The sequence below is a fragment of the Manacus vitellinus genome, unplaced genomic scaffold (genome assembly GCF_001715985.3).
Source record: "Manacus vitellinus isolate BGI_N305 unplaced genomic scaffold, ASM171598v3 scaffold_60_pilon, whole genome shotgun sequence".
Lineage (NCBI taxonomy): Eukaryota > Metazoa > Chordata > Aves > Passeriformes > Pipridae > Manacus > Manacus vitellinus.
In genome coordinates, this window is record NW_021940687.1 from 3,233,602 (window position 1) to 3,252,677 (window position 19,076).

General features: G+C 43.0%; 2 protein-coding genes across 4 annotated transcripts in view; one reads left to right on the plus strand and one right to left on the minus strand.

Moving 5' to 3' along the window:
* The window catches only part of MYO7B (myosin VIIB), a 51,385-nt gene extending 46,698 nt beyond the window's left edge, over positions 1–4,687 (minus strand). The window contains exons 1-2 of the mRNA XM_029963701.1: positions 4,635–4,687; positions 1,010–1,052 (exon numbers count right to left, since the gene is read on the minus strand). Of these exons, the coding sequence (XP_029819561.1) occupies positions 1,010–1,027 (18 nt within the window). The 5' untranslated portion in view covers positions 1,028–1,052; positions 4,635–4,687. The remainder of the gene's footprint in view (positions 1–1,009; positions 1,053–4,634) is intronic.
* IWS1 (interacts with SUPT6H, CTD assembly factor 1) overlaps positions 1–19,076 on the plus strand; it is a 44,618-nt gene that overhangs the window by 12,760 nt on the left and 12,782 nt on the right. The window contains exons 2-3 of one of the 3 annotated variants that reach the window (XM_029963697.1): positions 5,739–5,834; positions 18,421–18,475. In XM_029963697.1, coding sequence (XP_029819557.1) covers positions 5,739–5,834; positions 18,421–18,475 — 151 coding nt within the window. Of the gene's footprint in view, positions 1–5,738; positions 5,835–15,838; positions 15,917–16,307; positions 16,420–18,420; positions 18,476–19,076 lie in introns of those variants that run through there. The other 2 variants (XM_025896147.2, XM_029963698.1) reach the window with 2 other exon arrangements.

A 19,076-nucleotide genomic window follows, 5' to 3' on the forward strand; every position in this document is an offset into this window, starting at 1 on the left:
TACTTCCACCAGGCTGGTGGAGGGCACAGTGCATGCTGGTGGAGTGCCTTGGCAGCCTCACAATTAGGGGTGGTATTCTTTCAGAAGAGATTCCTGAGAACATAGACTTTACCAGGAAAAAGAAAAACAAACAAACAAAAAAACCAAATGTCTGGAAATGTAGGGGACTCTGTTGTGAGAACTTTTAGATACGTATTCTTCCTGCTGTAGCTGAAATGGAGTGCATCCATGATCTCTCTTAAGGAAAAAAACCCACCAACATTCTTTATCCAGCCCAGCTCCTCTCTTCACATTTGTAGAGGCTTGGCAACATTCTGCCACTCTGCAGAGCAAGCAAGAACTGCTCTGCTGTCACTGGAGGAAGGGGTGAGCCACAGCTGCCCTTTCCTAGACATTAGCAGCATCTTGATGTCACCTGCACTAGCATCCTGGTTATACTCCCCTGCTCCAGGCCTTCAGGAACACCACCTCTTGCTCCAGGCACTAATACAGACTCAAACAGAAAGATGGAATAAAAACTGAACAAAGTTGTGGATCAGATCTTCAATGGGCTTTCTAGCTGTCCTCACATACAACTTTTGTTACACACTCTAGCATTTATTGCCATAGTTTCAATGTTTTAATGAAAAAAATACTTCTTTTTCCTCTCAAAATACTTTGTGGGCTTACATTTTAAAGCCAAACTACCAGTGTAAAGCATCTCTAAACATTGCACCGGGTTATGAAGAATGTTACAGACTAACAGCTCTCATTTGTGCTGAATAAAACTCCAGAAGTAATTTGTGTGGTTTCAGTGCCACACCTTGTGACAGAGGTCACCTGCTCAATCACAGCACATCCAGGTTTGTCAAGACACCTCTGCTCCCCTAGCCTAGGCTGAAGTTATTTTATACCTTGTTGATTATGGATTATTGCTACTTTCTTTTTGATTGAACCATGATGTTGAGGTAATTTTCTCCTCTTTGGGCCTCAGGCTAATCAGTCAATCACAGTGAAGAGTAGGACTTACCTTTCTGAAAACCACCATTATGTTTCAGATCACTGTATGCAACCTGCAGTGCCAAGAACATAACGTTAGGCCAGAAAAGGGCTTTGAGCAGAACAGACAAAGGGGTTTCCTTGTAAAAAATAACAGCAAAATGCCTTAAAATAATTTTGTTAAGCAGAAAAGATTATAATAACCTACACCTAGTGTAGAAACAATGGCACCATCTACCCAAAGCAAAGAACCTGCAGCACTGGGATGGTGGTCTGTGTTCTACCACATAACCCTGGAGATGCTCTCAGGCCTGAAGATTTCACTGTGCACATTTTCATAGCAAATAATTCCCTCAGTCAAATGCTTCTCTCAATCAAATGCCAGGCACAATTATTGCCTGAAGTATTAGTGAGTTGGCTCACTAATAAAAAGACCCCACAGTGCAATGTAATTCGATGCAGAATGGAGTTCCCTTTGGCTGAGTTCCCTCAGACCCTCCAGCTTGAACCTACCACCGTACAGAAACTGAGGTTTAGAGTTCATCTTCCTCAGCTGGAATGGAAGGGGTTGCAGTCAAGGCACGAACAGCAAGATAAGGAACTGCAGGGAACCACAATAAAATTAGGAACTCGCTATCAAGAACATAGCAGTGAAAATATCCGTGGCTAGAAATCTACAGCAGTGCTTTAATTAAGGGATGATGCTGTCCAGGCTGTGATCCTTGGAATAACCAAGGAATCAAAGTCTTCAGAAGCAGCTTTCTGTCCCACAGACAGAGCTGGATCTTGCCAGCCATTCCAGGACTAGGTGTGATTTGCCAGCTCCCACTCTTGTTACAGTGGGAAGGCTGCTGTGTGTCTTCTACTGTGTGTGAGAAATCACAGCTAAGTTCCCTTTAAATGTTTCTAGAGTTCCAAACAGGGATTTTTCCCTTTTCCCTCTTCCTACCAGCAGGAGTGATTCCTGTGCAAATAATCTGTGATTCAGTAGCTGCTGTGAGCAGCAGACTTCAGTTATCAGCCTGTCTCTACAGCCCCATATTCACAAACTTCTCACAGCTGTGGGATCCATTCTGCTCCCCCCATTCCTCTAAAGGATCTCCCCTCTATCCATTGTTACAGCACAACCTGAGAAAAGGCTGAGCTCAGAGTTAATAATAAGAAAAAAAATGTTTGCAATGAGCGAAATGGTCCAAAACTTCAGCCTATTTTTACTTTCTTTTGATCTGTTACCAGTGATAACATTATTATTATTATTATTATAGCATTTTATCTCAACACATTTTACAATCCGTGGTCAGTGAGGACATATTGAACCATCTGCATCCCTTCTGTGTGTTCCACTTGAGAACCACTTTACAAGGTGAATGGACAGTACAGGACCAGAAAAGGAGCTTTGGCACTGACCCCAGGCAAGTCCATGATCTCTTGGAACAACCCCTATGATGAAGACAGACATCTGTTCTGATTTTATCTTGACACTCAAAACTAAATTTCTTGTTATCTCTTAGCCTTTTGAGAAGTTATTTTATTAAGGCCCTAAATTATACTTTCCTAGGTTTTGGGCAGGTTCTCTGGAAAACTTGAACAAAACAGGAAAACTGTAAATTAAATTAGTTGGAAGATCCATTTTCTACCTGTGCTATACAGATAATGAGCAAAATCTCAGTTTGTAGTACCATTAATATTAGTAATTATTAGAATACTTCATCAATAATTTCACTGACAGCCTTGGGATTTCTTCTATCATGTAAAAGATTTAAAATTTGATGTTTAAAATTTTTTATAACTACTTACAATCTTATGTAATATGGATGCTATATATTTTAAGAGGTACCCAGATTTCATTACTCTTTTGACTGAATCATTTAAATAATTTTATTATTTATCTTAATTTTATGGTGGGGGTATACAAATTGCTGAGGTTTAGAACTTTGCAGCTAAGTTATCAGAAAAGTGTTTCAAGTCACCACTCTATTTTTGGAAATTCATGCTCTTGAAAAATGAAGATTACCATTAAAAAACCCTCAAGATTAAGTTCAGGATACTATTGTTTTCTCCCTCTTGTTTTACTGAATTTTAACGTTAAAACATTGCAGTGAGAAAATTAGAGCTCATTTTATCATTCCTCTAGCTGCCCACTTATTTTTACTTAAGTTATTTGGAAGGGGTGTAAATAGCTTCCATAAATCATGGTCTTATTTAAAATTGATAGGTATACAAATGACCTTTTCTTCAGACTAAACAGAAGGAGCAATTACACTCCTGCAGGTATATCCCACTGCTGTGGGTCTTCAGACTGAATATTAGGAAAGGGAAGTTTAGGAAAAATTTTAATAATAATAAATTTTAATAAGATTAGGAAAAATTTCTCTACAGGAAAGGTTCTCAAGTATTGGAAGAGGCTGCCCAGGGCAGCAGTGGAGTGACCAGCCCTGGAGGGATTTAGAAGACGTGTAGATGTGGTGCCTGGGGACATGCTTTGATGGTGCCAAGTTAACTGCTGGAATTTATGATCTTAAAGGTGTTTTCCAACCCTAACAATTCTGTGACTCTTAAGGAGGGCTATCGGGGTAGCAAGATGGAAAGCAGGAAGTGCTTGACAAGCTCCATGATCTTTGTGCCCTATTTGTGGCTACACTGTAGCATGGATTGAACAGGGTTTCTAAGCAAGCCCAGGATGATTTACCACTTAATGTATAAGAGAACTATCAAAATTACGTATTAGGATCCCAAAGTAAAAAGTAACTAGAAGCTTCAAGAGATGGCAGACTGCTGATGTAGAGGTCCAATGCTAACACACATTTTAAACCAGGAATTTTAAATGTAATTTTCACAAAGGCGTTCCAATAACAAGAAGAGAGGTGAAATGTCACATTAATAACAAAAGCCAGAGAAACAGCAAAGTCTGTGTCCCCCAACACAACACCTGCTGTCTATATTAAGAATTGCTTTCCCCTGTGAGACTAAGGCAGCCTCCAGAGCTCATCTGTAACTAAGGCAATTCTCAATTTTGTAGCACAAAATCCACAAAAATGTAGCAATGCAACATGAACGTGTTCTTTCTGGCTGCTCGGGGGTTTTCTGTTTTTGTACACTCCCTCTAGAAGGAACTTCAGTCTTTCATAATCAATTTTTCTTATGGCAAGGTCCTCATGTTCTTGTTAACGACTCAGGAGCTGTATCTGCGTTACCAACTTCAGCACTGTGATGACTTGTCCCTGTGAGCAATGCAGGGTGGTACAGAAGCATGGCCCTTGGCAAACACAGGCTAAAGATGGGCCATGAGCAGTGATTCACAACTGACAGGCACCTCACCTGCACCAGAAACCAGAATACAGCAACAGAGCAGAACTGTTGCCCCTGAACAAAGAGGGAGTGGCACCCACAGACACAGAGACAGCCAGACTGTGTCCTGTCAGAGGGACAGCTGGCTCCAGAGCCAAGGATAGACAGGTGGGGAGGAGATCCCTTATAGTCCCGGGATACACAGTTCCAACATTTAAAATGCTTATTTCCAATGAATTTATGTGGCCACCCCCCCCAGCCTGGTTGCATGGCCACTTCCTGGCAACGCCTGGCTCTCCCTGCTGCTTTTCTCCCCAGAGTGATACAGTGCCATAAACCAAATGTAACCCCACAGGATGAGAATTTACCTCTCCAGAAGAAATCTTCACCGTGTGGCTTCTGCAGCTTAGGTCCCTCTTTTTCATAAGCATTGGAGTAAGAAGGAAAAGGAAGGTGAAACTGGCACTAGTGCCATTAAGGGATCCCTCACAAAGTGCCACTTCGCAGCTGCACAGAGGAGGAAATGACTGAAGCACAGTTATTTATTACAGGACTTTGCTCCCAGCTCAGTGTACACCTCCTTTCCAAGTCAGATGTTCCAGTAAGCACGAAGGCTAATTCTTGCCTGGATGAACCTTAAACTTCAATCTCCCCGCTGTGCCTGTATCCTTTCAGATTTCTGGAAAGCACTCCAAGAAGAAAACCCTTTAGCATCTAGTCTTATGCTGCTCCAACATCACTGGACTTCCCTGGGGTTCTTTCTCACCCTATTAGATATGAAGAAAATCAGGCCCTCATCTCATCATCCAAACCTCCTCTTGGTTTTACATAGCTCTCTTCTGCAAGGAAACACCCATCAGTCTGTGTTTGGTGTGGGCTGTGTTTCACAGCTCAGTACCTAGAGCTCAGAGCAAAATAAACTCATGACAACTGGAATTCATACACACACTGACATAAAGGGACAACACATCTTGCTTTTGTTATCTTAATTTACCTCCCAGCAAACACTGTCACCATGTTCCAGAATCTAGGTGCATATTAACTCCCTATTTGCCCACTTCTCTCTTTCCAAAATAGGATAGTGTGGTCAAGAGCTTCCCTCTTTCTGGTTGCTCCACGTGTACTCTCAGTAATCCTGTGTTCATCTTGCAAATTTGGTTACATTCCAGTATGGGAAAGAAACAGAAGTGTAGTATATCTGTAGAAAGGCAGATACAGGGTTTCTCCAGCCAAAGCAAGAACTCAGGAGTCAGGCACGTTCCAATCCTAATGACGAGCCCAAACAGTGAGGATGAGATTTTTTCCATCTACCTTTATGCAGCTGTGTCACCTTCCTCCAGGGCTCTATGCAGAAGAAAGTTATGTCTGTGTGCCCATTATTAAACATGCAAATGAAAATGTGCAATAACTGTGGACATGTGAACATTTGCTAGTATAACTAATACCTTAATTCTTATTTTCTTGTTCCCTAGGTTCAGTGTGGCTGCACTGTATGATGGGAAAGACAACAAGAAGCTCCCGTGTCTGATTCTTGGGGCTCCTGCTGTAGCTCCATATCCAAATCAGAGGTAAGCATTCAAGTACAGCAATAAATAGTTGGGAGTAATGTGTGTTTGTCCACTTCACATATTTGTGTTTTAAGGTCAGTCTCCTTACCTGAGTTTTTATTTAAGTTTTACAGCAGCCATGAAAATACAGGTGCAGAAATAGAGCATGGGCCCTTCCAGGCTCAGAGACTTTCAGAGAGAGGTAGGAAGACACAAGGCAGAGAGGAAGGAGAGCTTTCTTCAAGTTTCTAACTGCACAAATCATTCTTACCCAAAGATTTTGCCTCAAAGTAGTTGTTTATCAGACTTATTTCTGATACAATTTTTAGAAGTCTATATGCTGTAGTGATTAACAAAATTCCAAGTGCTGATTTTATTAGGTGAAGGACAAATATTGGCAAATAAATCAAAGTACGTACCTTTATACACCAAGGTACATTCTAAAACCAAAGGTTTTGTATAATTAGACTGCAGGGGGAAAAAGTACCATTTGTATTCCTTCAGCAAAGGAAACATATCTGCTGAAATTCCAGATGGAGCCTGTTTGGGGGCAGAAAATCTCATTCTCAAAATAATCTCCATTTTTAACCCATGTGCCCAAGGCACCATGGCTATGCTATTTCACAGAGAAGCACAGGATTTATGTCCTAATACAGTATAGAAACTGTATGAGATGGAAACACAGGGAAATTGAGGTAAGTCTGAAAGAGAAGTATGACTCATTGCACAGCTGAAATACGTATTGGAAGGGAGATTGATTTCTACAGTTCAGTCTAGACATATTCAAGGGCAAGAAAACAAAAGCTGAAGGAGTAGAGACTTGGCATACCAAGGGAAAGCAGCCAAGATGCTCTGCACAGCACATGTACCTGGTGTGAGATGAGCAAGTGACTGCTAAAGGGGCTGTCAGAGAAGGCACTGTGAGTGCAAAGGGGTAGCTCAGGTTTGGGGGGTCACTGAGCTGTGTGAACAGGGAAGGACAGGAGAGGAGCTTGCCAGGAGTGAGCAGCTCAGTGTTCTGCTGAAGGCAGAGTTTGGGGAGGGACTGTGCAGGGCACAGGAGTACTTGTAGTGGTAATTAGGGATAATTTGTAGCATGGTCTATGCTGATTAATTGTTGTAAACTTTCTTGTATGCAAATTGCTGAAGGTGAAGACTGTGAAGTCACAGCTTAAGTAATAAAGCTAAAAACATTATTAAATGGCACATTAGTGAGGCCCTGGCACAGGTTGCCCAGAGAAGCTGTGGCTGCTCCATCCCTGGAAGTGTTTAAGGCCAGGTTGGATGGGGCTTGGAGCAACCTGGGATAGTGGAAGGTGTCCCTGCCCATGGCAGGGGGTGGAACAAGATGAACTTTAAGGTCTCTTCCCACCTAAACCATTCTGGGATTCTATGATTCTATGATGAATAATGCACTGAGAAATGCACCAAATTAAAATTGGATAATCATTAGTGAATTTAATCCTGCTGTTGTTCAAAGCAATAGGTCTGTCTGGAGAGACATGTGTTAACAAAACTAGCTCTTCCTGACAGCTTCCTAATTAAGAGATTGATGTCAGGATCGAAGGGTTTAATTTGCACATGGCACTAGCTTTCCCATTTTCTCTCCAGCTAAATCAAAGTGGCCTTGTCATTTCTGTATCACCAAGTCCTAGATGCCAAACATCATTTTATGTTAAACTAGTTATTTCTCTGAGATTTCTGAAGGGAGGTGGATTGGATGTAACAGTTTGCAATTTAAACTGTTCATTCAGCAGCTCTCCTGCCTACACTAACCTCCTTCCTTTCCCTAAGCAGATTTGTAGCTCTAAGTCACTGATGTCTGTTAACTCTGAAAGGTGCAGTGCAGGGAACAAAGCAAACTAAAGAAGCAGTACGTACCAGCAAAGGATTTCCAAGTGCATCCCATGGTTTTCTTGAGCATTCTGTCCCTCAGGGAAAGGCTTATTTCATTCCAGCCAGTTCCTGGTGTTGCCCAGGGAGACAGACTGGCGGGGCTCTGGGATCTGTGTCATGACACACCTTCACACGCGCCGAGTGCGCGCTGCTTGCTGCTTACGCTGCTTGGTGGAAGACAGGTCATTCTCCCCCACTGTGCAATCCCATTATGGTCTGACTGTCACTCCATCCTTCCTCTTGGGAAGCAGCCAGGATGGCATTACAAGAGTATATTACAGGCTGATGTCTGCCAAGCTCTGGCTCATGAGGGACAAAGGCATGTGCACAGCAGAGTGCACAGACACGTTACCTGCAGAATGGGGGTCAGGACTGAGGCCCAGTCATTCAGCATTGCTGAGGTGAGGTTATTTCAGACACAGGTGCCCCCCCTGCTGTGTGGTGGATGTGGCTTGGGGTTAGAAGGTTTCTTTTCAGGAAGATGGGAATTCATAACTGTTAGGAAGGAACCTCTGTGCCTTCTTTCGCTTTCACTAAATGCACAAAATCTCTATTCACTCATCAATGCAGCCTCAGTGCTGCTGGAGTTTGGGACACTGCCTTGCCATCACTGCAGAACATGACACATATTTATAAAGGACTAATTTCCAAGGCAGGCTACCATCATACTCTGATACTGCATGGAACTTTAGTATGGGATAGACTCCTGTGTTTTCTAGGCCCCTTGGTACAACTTCTGTGTACCTTTGTACACATTATTCAACCTTTTTTTTTTTTTTGTTAGTTTCTATTTTCTGTTACACTACTCCCAAGTTATTTCCTTAGTGCTTTATCTGCAGAGAACTGTCAGAGACTGAGATAGTTGATGATTTATGCATCCTCAGGCTTTTGACACACCTGCTGGGCGCTTAGTAGGTACACTGTACTGTCCTGAAAACAACAACTGACCTTGGGCTTTTGTCAACAACTGAAAAGAGCCGAACTTGCGGGCTTTTGACTGTTACACTGTACCTCTGATAGCCCATGAAGAGTCGACCTTGCAGGCTTTTGCCTATTGACACCTCTGCTGGGCGATTAGTTACACTGTCCTGAAAACAACAACTGAAAAGACAATGTGCCTCATGGAAGGAATGATCTAAGTACCAAAAAAAAGGGAGTGGAAAAAGCACCCCTCATGCCAGCGAGAGAAGCGCTAGACCTAGTAGGCGCCAGAGCATATAAACCTTATGTGACTTTGGGAATTTTGGGATTTCTCCTTCATTCCCCCACCGCCGCCTGCAAATCAGGACCATCGCTTCTCAAGCATCGCTGGATCCATGGGCGGTGACTGTATACTCTAGCCTCTCTTTTCCCTTTTACGTCCATGCTTGGCGTTCTTTTCTTTTCCTACCTCTCCCTGGCTCTTATATCCTGCCTCTTCTCTCCCTATTGCATGTTGTCTCCTCCCAGATAAGTTATTGACATCCACCCAAAAATGTTAACCTATCTGTTGATACAAAACTGTTAAAATAAATCTTATTAACTTACCTGTTGATACAAAACTGTTGAAATAAATCTTATATATTTTCATACACCGATTATTTAGCGTCGCTTCGCTTTAATCCACCCCAAAGGAATTTTTGATAAAACCTGAGTTACCCCCCCCCTCTCTTTTCCTGGGGCGGGTCGTAACATTTTTGGCGTCACGGACAGGATACTTTGGATGTGGTGGAGTAATCGGTGTAGTCTAAAACTGGTACCGAGGGCGAGTCAAAGGGTGACTGTCCCCTCGCAGTAAAATTATAGTAAGAATTTTTCTCCTCTCGGTGTGACCCGGGCACATCAGACCTGTTGAAAGGTTTCCTGGTGTGGCCTGGACCTGTTGAAAGGTTCTCTGGTACCTGGACCTGTTGAAAGGTTTTCCAGGAGAGAGTCAAACCAGCCCTCAGAGGGTTAAGGGGGAGAAAGACATTAACCTAAGCTGGGTTAATGACTGAGGCGAAGGGGATGACACCCCGGGTTGAGTTATATGGGGATTATTCCCTCCTGATAGCTATCCTTGGTTTAGAACTGTTTTTTTTGGGTGCTGTCTTAGGCGTATTCCTTAGAGCAGTGCAAAGGCAAAAATTAGCTATTCAAAAATCTGTAAGTGAAGTGACAAAATCTTTCCAAGAGTCAATGAGAACTTTGCAGGACCAGCTAGGAAAAGAGGCTATTCAAAAATCTACCGGTGAGGTGATAAGGTCTCTTCAAGAGACAATGAAGGCATTACAGGAGCAATTAGAAAAAGAACGCCTGCAGTTAACTGCTGAACGTCAGGCACTGGAGAAAGAGAGAGAGATTAACTCATTGCTTAGGTCAGCCCTTGAAGATGAGGAGGAGCAAAATGAAAGGCTTAAAAGGATACTGGAAATGAAAAATTGTGAATTGCGAGACATTCATTCAAAATACCCTAAACCGGCAGATGTTAACAAATCCCTGTACCCCTCTGGGGAATTAGAAGAGTTGAAGCAAAGTTACCCGGAGGAGGGGGTAATACGTATGCGTCCCCTCATTAAAACTGAAACCACTGGCCTGGGGGCAGATCGGCAAACTACCACACGAACTACCCCGTACACGGGGGAAGCACTGGCCAGAATTCAGGAGAAATACAGCCGTAAGGCCAGCGAATCAGAGACTGAATATGTGTGGAGGGTGTCCCTTACTGGGGGAGACCGAATTTTATTAAGTGAAGATGAGGCCAGAGGATTTTGGGGCCCAGGGGTTTTCCTGACCACAAATGATAACCGAGCCCCGTGGTCCCTGACCCAGAGAGCTGCCTACTGGGCAGGTGGGTTAGACCCTATAGAAAGGGGAGATCCTTACACGATTAAAACACCCACAATTGGCCACATTGTAAAAAGTGTACAAAAAACCGCATGTCTCCAGTTAATGCATACAAAATTATTAGACCCACAACGAAATTCCCCAATGGAACTCGAGGCAGATCCACAGAGATTTCCAGTTTTAATTCGAGGCCTGCCTGATGCACTAAAAGTTTATGCTAAACAATTACAGGAGCGCACAAAGGCAACCCCCAGACCTAGAGGAAGGGGTCCTCCATCAGGAATAACCTGGTTGGAAATAGCCCAAGAATTAATAGCTACTGGTCAGCAGCTGGGGCTCCCTGGTACCAATGGCCAGAGAACACACTGCAGGAGGGCAGGGAAAGTCCAAAAACCTGCCTCGCCAGGTATTTGTCAACAAAATGTGTCATCTAGCGGAAGAAAGAGATACAGTCTGTGGAGAGAAGGTGTTGCAAAAGGAATTCCTCTAGAAGTGATGGATAAATTACCCACTGCTAATTTAGAATACTTGATAAAGCACTGGGATAAGATCAAAGAGCACAAGGCACCCCCTAAGGGCAGCCCCTCTAAGGAGTCCAACACTGTGATCCCCTCAACCTCTCCAGAAACCGGACTAACCAGTTTGACCAGTTCTGAGTCAAGGAACTGGACTTACTGCCCTCAAGTAAATAAGCCAAAAAATAGCCAGTGGGTTTATGAGAGAAAGCTTACAGAAAACAACCAGGGAGATTTGGTAATCACTTTTCCTCTTGGCCCTTTTAAATCTTTAGTTACATTCGTGGTAGACACGGGTGCACAGGTCTCAGCACTCCAAACTGAAGCTGCTACCCAGTGTGGCATTAAGCCAGACAAAAAAGAAATATGGGTAACTGATGCCTTTGGCAAATCCCAACCCCAATACACTGCTCGAGTGAAATGCTGGTTACCTGGAGATGAGACAGCCACAGAAACTACCATGATTATGGGGCCACTACCAGCTAACATCCTGGGGTTAGATTTATTAAAGGGTCGAGCCTGGAGAGATGCCAGAGGGAGAGAATGGGTGTTTGGTCTCCCATCCCTCTCTGTCCGTTTGAGTTTATTTGTTTTTTGGAGAAAACATGTTCCAAACTTCTCTATTATTATTGCCCTAGTAACATTATGCCAGATAAGAAAAGGAGTTGGATAAATAGATAGTTCCTTCTTTTTGATAATGGGCCTCCAGAGTTTCTGATGCAGTAACCAAAATCAATAGCCGATGGGGAATAAATGGTTGCCCTCGAATTACAGCATTCTGCCCTGAACCTCCCACTATTCTACCGAGGGAGAATAAAAGTAAAGATCCTGTAAAACTACTCCATTATCCAGGCCAACCTGTATTAGTAAAACTACCCTCTGTGGGACAGGTGCCACTCACTTTAAAAACCCCGGTTAACCCTCATACATGGGTAGCCACAGATGCTCACGGGAAGGACCATCGAATAAACACTCGATGGATTCTTCCTTCTTTTTAACAATCGGTCCGTAGTGGGCCAGATTTGTTCTTTTGCAGAAACCTGCCAGCAGATGAGATCAAACTGCATGGAACCAATGGAGCCTCGATTACAGCAAGAGGCAGCATGAGAAAACGAAATAGCAACGAGACTGAAGACTTATACTGTTCTTAATGTTTTTATCTTAATAACTTTGTAATATGCATGCCTATATGTATTTTTGTCTCAAGTCTGCAATATGTAAAAGTTTGCCACAAACATTGTGTTTGTGCTCCCTCTACTCCCAGAATTACTTGTGTTATCAGCTTATTAATAATTGTTAACTTATCTGGGTTTTGTTTTTTTTTATTATGAACAATTCACTGATAAGATTGTGTAGGACGGGCCATTTTATGTACTGCTAATTTCGTTTTGCCAAGTTTGTTTTATTATTTTGTTGGGGGGCAGGTTAGTTTGGGAGAAGCTTTTGAATGTGAGCAACTTACCGGTAAAATTGTATAAGATGTACTGTTAATTTGATTTTTGTCAAGTTCATTTTGTCCTTTTAAATATCTCTCTCGGTTGAGAAACTCAACCAAATATAACCTGGGAGTTAGTACAAGTATTTGTGCATATTTAGAGTTATATGAATATGCATTATATACATTAGCCTTCTGCCTTGAAAGGCATTGAATTTTATATTTGGTTAAATTTAACAAAAACGGAACTAAATTTAGGCCTAAAAGAAAACATAAGAAAGCCTTTTACCAGCTCCCAAGTAACTCAGTGTTTTTTGATGTATAATTTCAAATATTTGTATGTATGTTTGTAACCTCATTAATGTTAAGAAATTTGATTGTAACCATTGAGATCCTATTACATCCCCTATGACGACCCACAGGGTGGAGAGAGTAACTAATGCAAATTAGCTTACTATGTTATTATAAAATTAGTTTGTTTTTTTGAAGGGGGGGAGAATTGTAATGCATTAGGGCAATCTCTTCCTTTCCTTCACTCTTCTGTCTCCCTGTCCACTATACGAAAAGCACTGCCCACAAAGAAGATTCACAGAGAACGACAAAAGAAGAAAAACTATTGAATGCATAAATCACGGGGTGGTGTCAGAGACTGAGATAGTTGATGATTTATGCATTCTCAGGCTTTTGACACACCTGCTGGGCGCTTAGTAGGTACACTGTACTGTCCTGAAAACAACAACTGACCTTGGGCTTTTGACAACAACTGAAAAGAGCCGAGCTTGCGGGCCTTTGACTGTTACACTGTACCTCTGATAGCCCATGAAGAGTCGACCTTGCAGGCTTTTGCCTATTGACACCTCTGCTGGGCGATTAGTTACACTGTCCTGAAAACAACAACTGAAAAGACAATGTGCCTCTGGAGGACTAAGTCCAAAAAAGGGAAAAGCAACCCCTCATGCCAGAGAGGCGCCAGAGCATATAAACTTACTGGTGACTTTGGGAATTCGGGAGTTTCTCCTTCTCCCCCACCGCCTGCAAATCAGGACCATCGCTCTCAAGCATCGCTGGATCCAGTGGGCGGTGACTGTATACTCTCAGCCTCTCTTTTCCCCTTACTCCCATCTTGGTTTTCCTCTCCCCTAAACAGTTTCTCCCCCCCCCCAAAGGGGGTTCTTTTCTTTTCTCTTACTCTCCCTGGCTCTTATCCTGCCTTTCTCTCCCCTATGCATTTTTCTCCTCCCCAGAAAGCTTATGACAGCACCCAAAAGTGTTAGTTTACCTATTGATTATGACAGCACCCAAAAATGTTAACCTATCTGTTGAAACAAAACTGTTAAAATAAATCTTATTAACTTACCTGTTGATACAAAACTGTTGAAATAAATCTTATATATTTTCATACACCGATTATTTAGTGTCGCTTCGCTTTAATCCACCCCAAAGGAATTTTTGATAAAACCTGAGTTCCCCCCCCCCCTCTCTTTTCCTGGGGCGGGTCGTAACAAGAACTTTATGTGTTGTGTTGCAAAGTTGTCATCCTGCCTTCTATTTAGTCAGTTGTATAAAGCCATTCCCTTTCTTTATGGAAGTCAGACAAGTGAAATGACAGGGGCCTCCCATCACATACTGACAACACGTGTGCCTGCTCCTTCCAGAAAAGATCTAAGTGAAACCACACCACACAAAGACCTAAAAGCAGTAAAAGTCATACAGAAGCAGGAAAAAAGAACGTGATAGCATCAAGAGTGTAGTCTCGAGGATCCCTGAGGGAATGGGGGCAATCTGGAAAAGACCTGTAGAGCTGTAAGCAAAGAGACATTTTATTTTAGGTATCCTGCTTTCAGGGGGAAAAAATGTTTTCTGCGTTTTTGCTAAGAATATAGGATTGTATCCAAGAAACGTCTGACTTCACTGTTGATTTCTCCTTCTAAGTGAGATGTAGAAGATGTTGAGTAATAACTCAATCCTTAAATCTCAGCTGTGTTTAACCTGGTACACTGAACTCCCTGCATTATAACTGTGCTTGCTTCTGGAGTGTGTTGGTTAATAATGGCTTAACCTCCCTGCCATCCATTCTAAGTTGCCTCTAGCACAGAAGAAATAGACTCATTTTGCCCAGAATAATCAACTTACTAAAGTTTGATGTCCCTGAACGAGAGTGTAGCATGTAGGATTATAAAAATCAGTACCATTTAGAAATATGCCAAATGACATACCCAGCAGTTTTCTATGTCTCACATTGACCTGTACCCTCCCAGAAAATGAAGACTGAGGGGCAGGAGACCAGCACTGTACACATTTATTAGACTTTCCATTTTGAAATTATGCATCAATGATAGCAGTCATCACCAGTAATCCCCTACTGACATATCATGGGCATGCCAAATACTTGAGTAGTAACACTGCTCAGAGGATGAGGGTTACTGAAACAGAACATGACAATCCCTGGAAAAGATGGGGGTTGTTCTGCCCCTGTGTTTACTCCGGAAGTCACCATCACCTGGGAGCTCAGGGCGAACTTCCAGTCAATCCTGAAGGCTAAATCTGGAGGAACCACCCACACATGAACTAGATTGAACTGCAGCTTCAGCGAGGACAGCCAGACCTAAATTTGCTGGGCCGGCTGTTCCTCCCTCTCCATGGCCGGCCGTGGTCCCTCTCTGGGCAGCGGTGACACGGACACTGCCGGCCCCCACTGCCCCGTCCGGAGCCCACTTGTGTGCCTGTACCCGAGCCCTGCTGCCTTCTTGTGGAGATGCACGTTAATCGTGCTCACTTGGTTTGTAGGGAGCAGATAAATCTACCTGTTATTTAAATGGCAAAATCTATTCTACTCTAGATGACACTGTGGGTCTCCCACCCATTATCCCTGTGGTGATGTGCCTTGGTCTGGCAGAAGGGAGATGTAGGGATCCCTCGTGTAGCTCAGGGCTGTGGGCTCGGGGAGCCATGAACGCTGTCAGGAGATGTTTCGGTCCTGGAAATTCCCCCAGGAATTCACCCAAGGAAAGCCCTCTGCCAGGATCCCACTCGTGTCACACTGCAGCTGTGCGCTGCCCGCGGTCACGCGGGGGCTACAAACAGCCTTTTTTCCTCAAAGGCTCCTTCAGTTTCCCCAGCGCTTCAGTTATCAAGCTGAAATCAAACGATATTCTACGGGGGAAAATAAAAAAAGACTTTGGGGGGAGGAAGGAACGGCGTTTAGTTCGCTGTGGTTAAAAACGACCCGGCCGGGCGCGGTCTCGCGTGGGGACGTTACGGCCCGGCGGCGGCTGCCCCTGGGAGCTCTCGCGAACCCGGCCGCGGCGCGCGCGGCGGCGGGGGCGGTGCTGAGCGGGGAGGCGCCATCTTGTTCCTGTGTGGGGCGGCGGGGCCGGGGCAGCGCCGAGGGCAGTGCCCGCCGCCAGCCCGGGCCCGGCATGGACACCGACTACTACGGCGGGAGCAGTCAGGTAGGGCGCGGGGCCGGCACGGACAGCCATGGACACACGCTATTACGGCGGGGAGCGGTCGGGTAGGGGCGCGGGCCGGCACGGGCACCATGGACACAACTCTTAGGGCGGGGAGCAGTCAGGTAGCGGCGCGGGGCCCTGCCGGGGAGGGCGCCGGGCACAGCGGGGCCCGCGGGGCCGGAGACTTTAACAGCCCACTGTCTGGGCAGTGTATCAGTCGCTGCCCGCATGGTATAGATGGTTTTGTGCACTCTTTAGGGGTGTCTGAGGTGGTTTGTTCGGACCCGAGGTTCTTTCCCCTCCGCGTTAGAGCGGGAGCCTGGACGGCTCCTTTAAATGCTGCGAGGTGTCATTGAGTTTTACTTTCTGTTTTTAACCTGGGGATAGATGATGGAGGAGCTACTCCAGTGCAAGACGAGCGAGACTCGGGATCTGATGTGGAAGATGAAGGAAATGAGCAGCATTCTGGATCGGAGAATGGAAGTGTAGGGCACCATTCAGAGGTACTACGGGAGCTTTATCTAGATAAAGTTTACTATTCTCTCAGTTCTGTTTTGTTGTTGTTTAAAGAGGCATTCTCTCTTAACCCAGACATTCATGTTTTATTCAGTTCTTAAGGGTCCCATCTGGCAAAACTTTACCTCTAGAAAAAAAGTTGGATAATCTCTTAACCGGTATGTAGGATAGGGTCTTTTTTCATTTTATTTCTTAATTGTTTTAATAGCACGCACTGTTTTGAACTTGAATAAGTTTAATATTGTTATACTCAATTGCACAAAGATAACATTTTTAGGTTTGAAATTCTAAGCCGTGGATTATGAGGAATTGGAAGTTGTACCTGAAATTCCACACAGTAATGTAAAGCCACGCGTTTTGGAGACGAAGATTTCCTTGCCAGAGTGTAAATGCTCTTCCAGCTTCCATCTCAGATGGGGTCACTGACTCTCAGGTCTGTTTTGTGCTGGTTTTGTCCTTGTCATTCCCAAAAGAGCAGGTTAAAGGTGCGTGTGGAGCAGGTTAAATGGGACCTGTTCTTCCTCTGAAGAGGTTCTTACTAGAAGAAGCATTCACTCTGGAGAGCCTTTGGTCCAGGGTTGTGTCTGAGGGAGAGTCACTTCATTTGTGGATTGACTGTTTTGGTTGAGAAGAGATTCTGATAAAAGTGAAAGTTACCTTTAGGTTTCTAAGACAGTTTGGTAGTTAAGATTAATTTTAAAGAATTTTTTGTGACTCACAATAGAGCTACATCAAGTCTTAGTAAGAAGGAATGTGAACTCATGTCGTCCACCAACAAAGTTAGGGACAACTTTTTGATACTCACAAAGCCTATAATCAAAGTTCACTGTGTTCTGCATATTTTGTTGCATTTTATGTAAAGATAAGGATTTACTCTGACTAGGTTTTCAGTGTTATACATTTTAAAAGTTGTTTAAAATGTGATATAGGCTGATGTGTCAGAAGGCTTGATTCCACTGTGGTGCAACTTGCAGTCCTTTTCTTTTCTTCCTGGCCTTTATTGAATTTGTACTTCCCTCTGAGTTAGAAAGTAGATGAAGATTTTGTATTCGTATAAAATGAAAGTTCTTTCCATGTGTTTGAACTTGAGTGTAAACCACATTTGGAGTTTAGTTCTTCTTAGAAGGTGTTGATATTTACAATGCAAGAATAGATTTGGTGCAAGGCAGCATCTCCCACTGTGGGAGAATGGGAGAAGTAACTGTCTGCCAGAGGGCTTTAGTACTTCTGTTTTAATGAAAAATAATGACTGCATGGAGAGTCATGGTGCTGCTACAATAATATTAAACTTTTTCTGCTGTGTGCAAAAGCTTGATCATTGGTTCTTGCTTTTCTGTGCTCATCTGGGATTTAAATTTTATTTGCTGTGGCAAAGTAACTTGCAGTCTCTCCAAAAGAAGAGATAGTTGACTATTGTTTAAATTTGCAGTGTATTTCTTTCAGATTTAAGTAACTCGAAAGTACCTGTTGTTAACTGATTCTCTTCATGTGCTGACTTATTTTAAGGGCTCTGTTCTGTGCTGGCTGTTGAATATTCCTCAGAGATACTTTAGAAAGTCCATCTTAAAAAAAAAAAAAATCCAAGTTAAACCAGGTTTCTGTCCAATAGAAATGTGAACCTTCAATCCTTAATGCTTTATTTGCTTCACTTCAAATCAACCATTGGAATATTTTGTTTTGTTATGAAGTCTTAATTCTTAGCTTTCCCTCCATGGATGGAGTTCATTTTGCACTCCAAAGGCAATAATGTGGAGCAGCTCTCTCTGAAAGGAGTAGCTTTCAGTCATCTCTCATATTATTTACCCTAAATATTCTCTCATCCTCTTATTCCCATCATGTTAAGGAGTATGTGGGAAGAATGACACTCAAAGGTAATAAAACCTTTGAGGCAGCCTAATCAGTTAAGATTATTTAATTACTATTTCGTCTCTAATTTAGAACTCAGATGTAAAGAACTGAAGTTTTAAAATTTCAAACTTTTCTTTCAGGTTCTTAACTTTAAAGAAAAGGGGAATCCTGAGGAATTACTTATGTAGGTCTCAGGTATGTGGGTTTTTCTTTTCCACAATTCTTTTCTGGCTTTCCTTCCCCCAGTCCTACTTTATCTATAAATGTTCTTCTTGATGTCCTTACTGATTCTGCTTTAGGCAATTAGAATTAGATAACACATAGTTTTAGTACAGTAATGAATCTGAAATCATGTTTACAGTGTTTGTACAAGTCAGGCTTATATGGAAATCTGTAATGACTTAACTCTTACACTTTCACCAAGTCACTGCTGTTTCAGGGTTTGAGTTCTGGTTTCACTGTCACTGTTAACAAACACACACAAATATCTGACACTTCTGAAAAAGGAGGAACTTGCTGATCTGCCTATGATGGTTATGTAGGTCTTAGTTTAACACTTGTCATTCATGAGATTGTAGTGGATGGGTCAATTTTGTTGAACTTACCAAATTATCAAAGAAGTACCTCTTAAAAGTGGCTGCATGTTTCTCCAATAAACTACCTGCTAACTGAAATTTTTTATTTAGAAGGATAACACTGTAAATTTGATTTTTGATGTATTCCTTATACTGTACTAAAACCTCATGTTACAGAATTCTTTCAGTTAAAAAAACAAAACTAAGGACATCTCAAAATG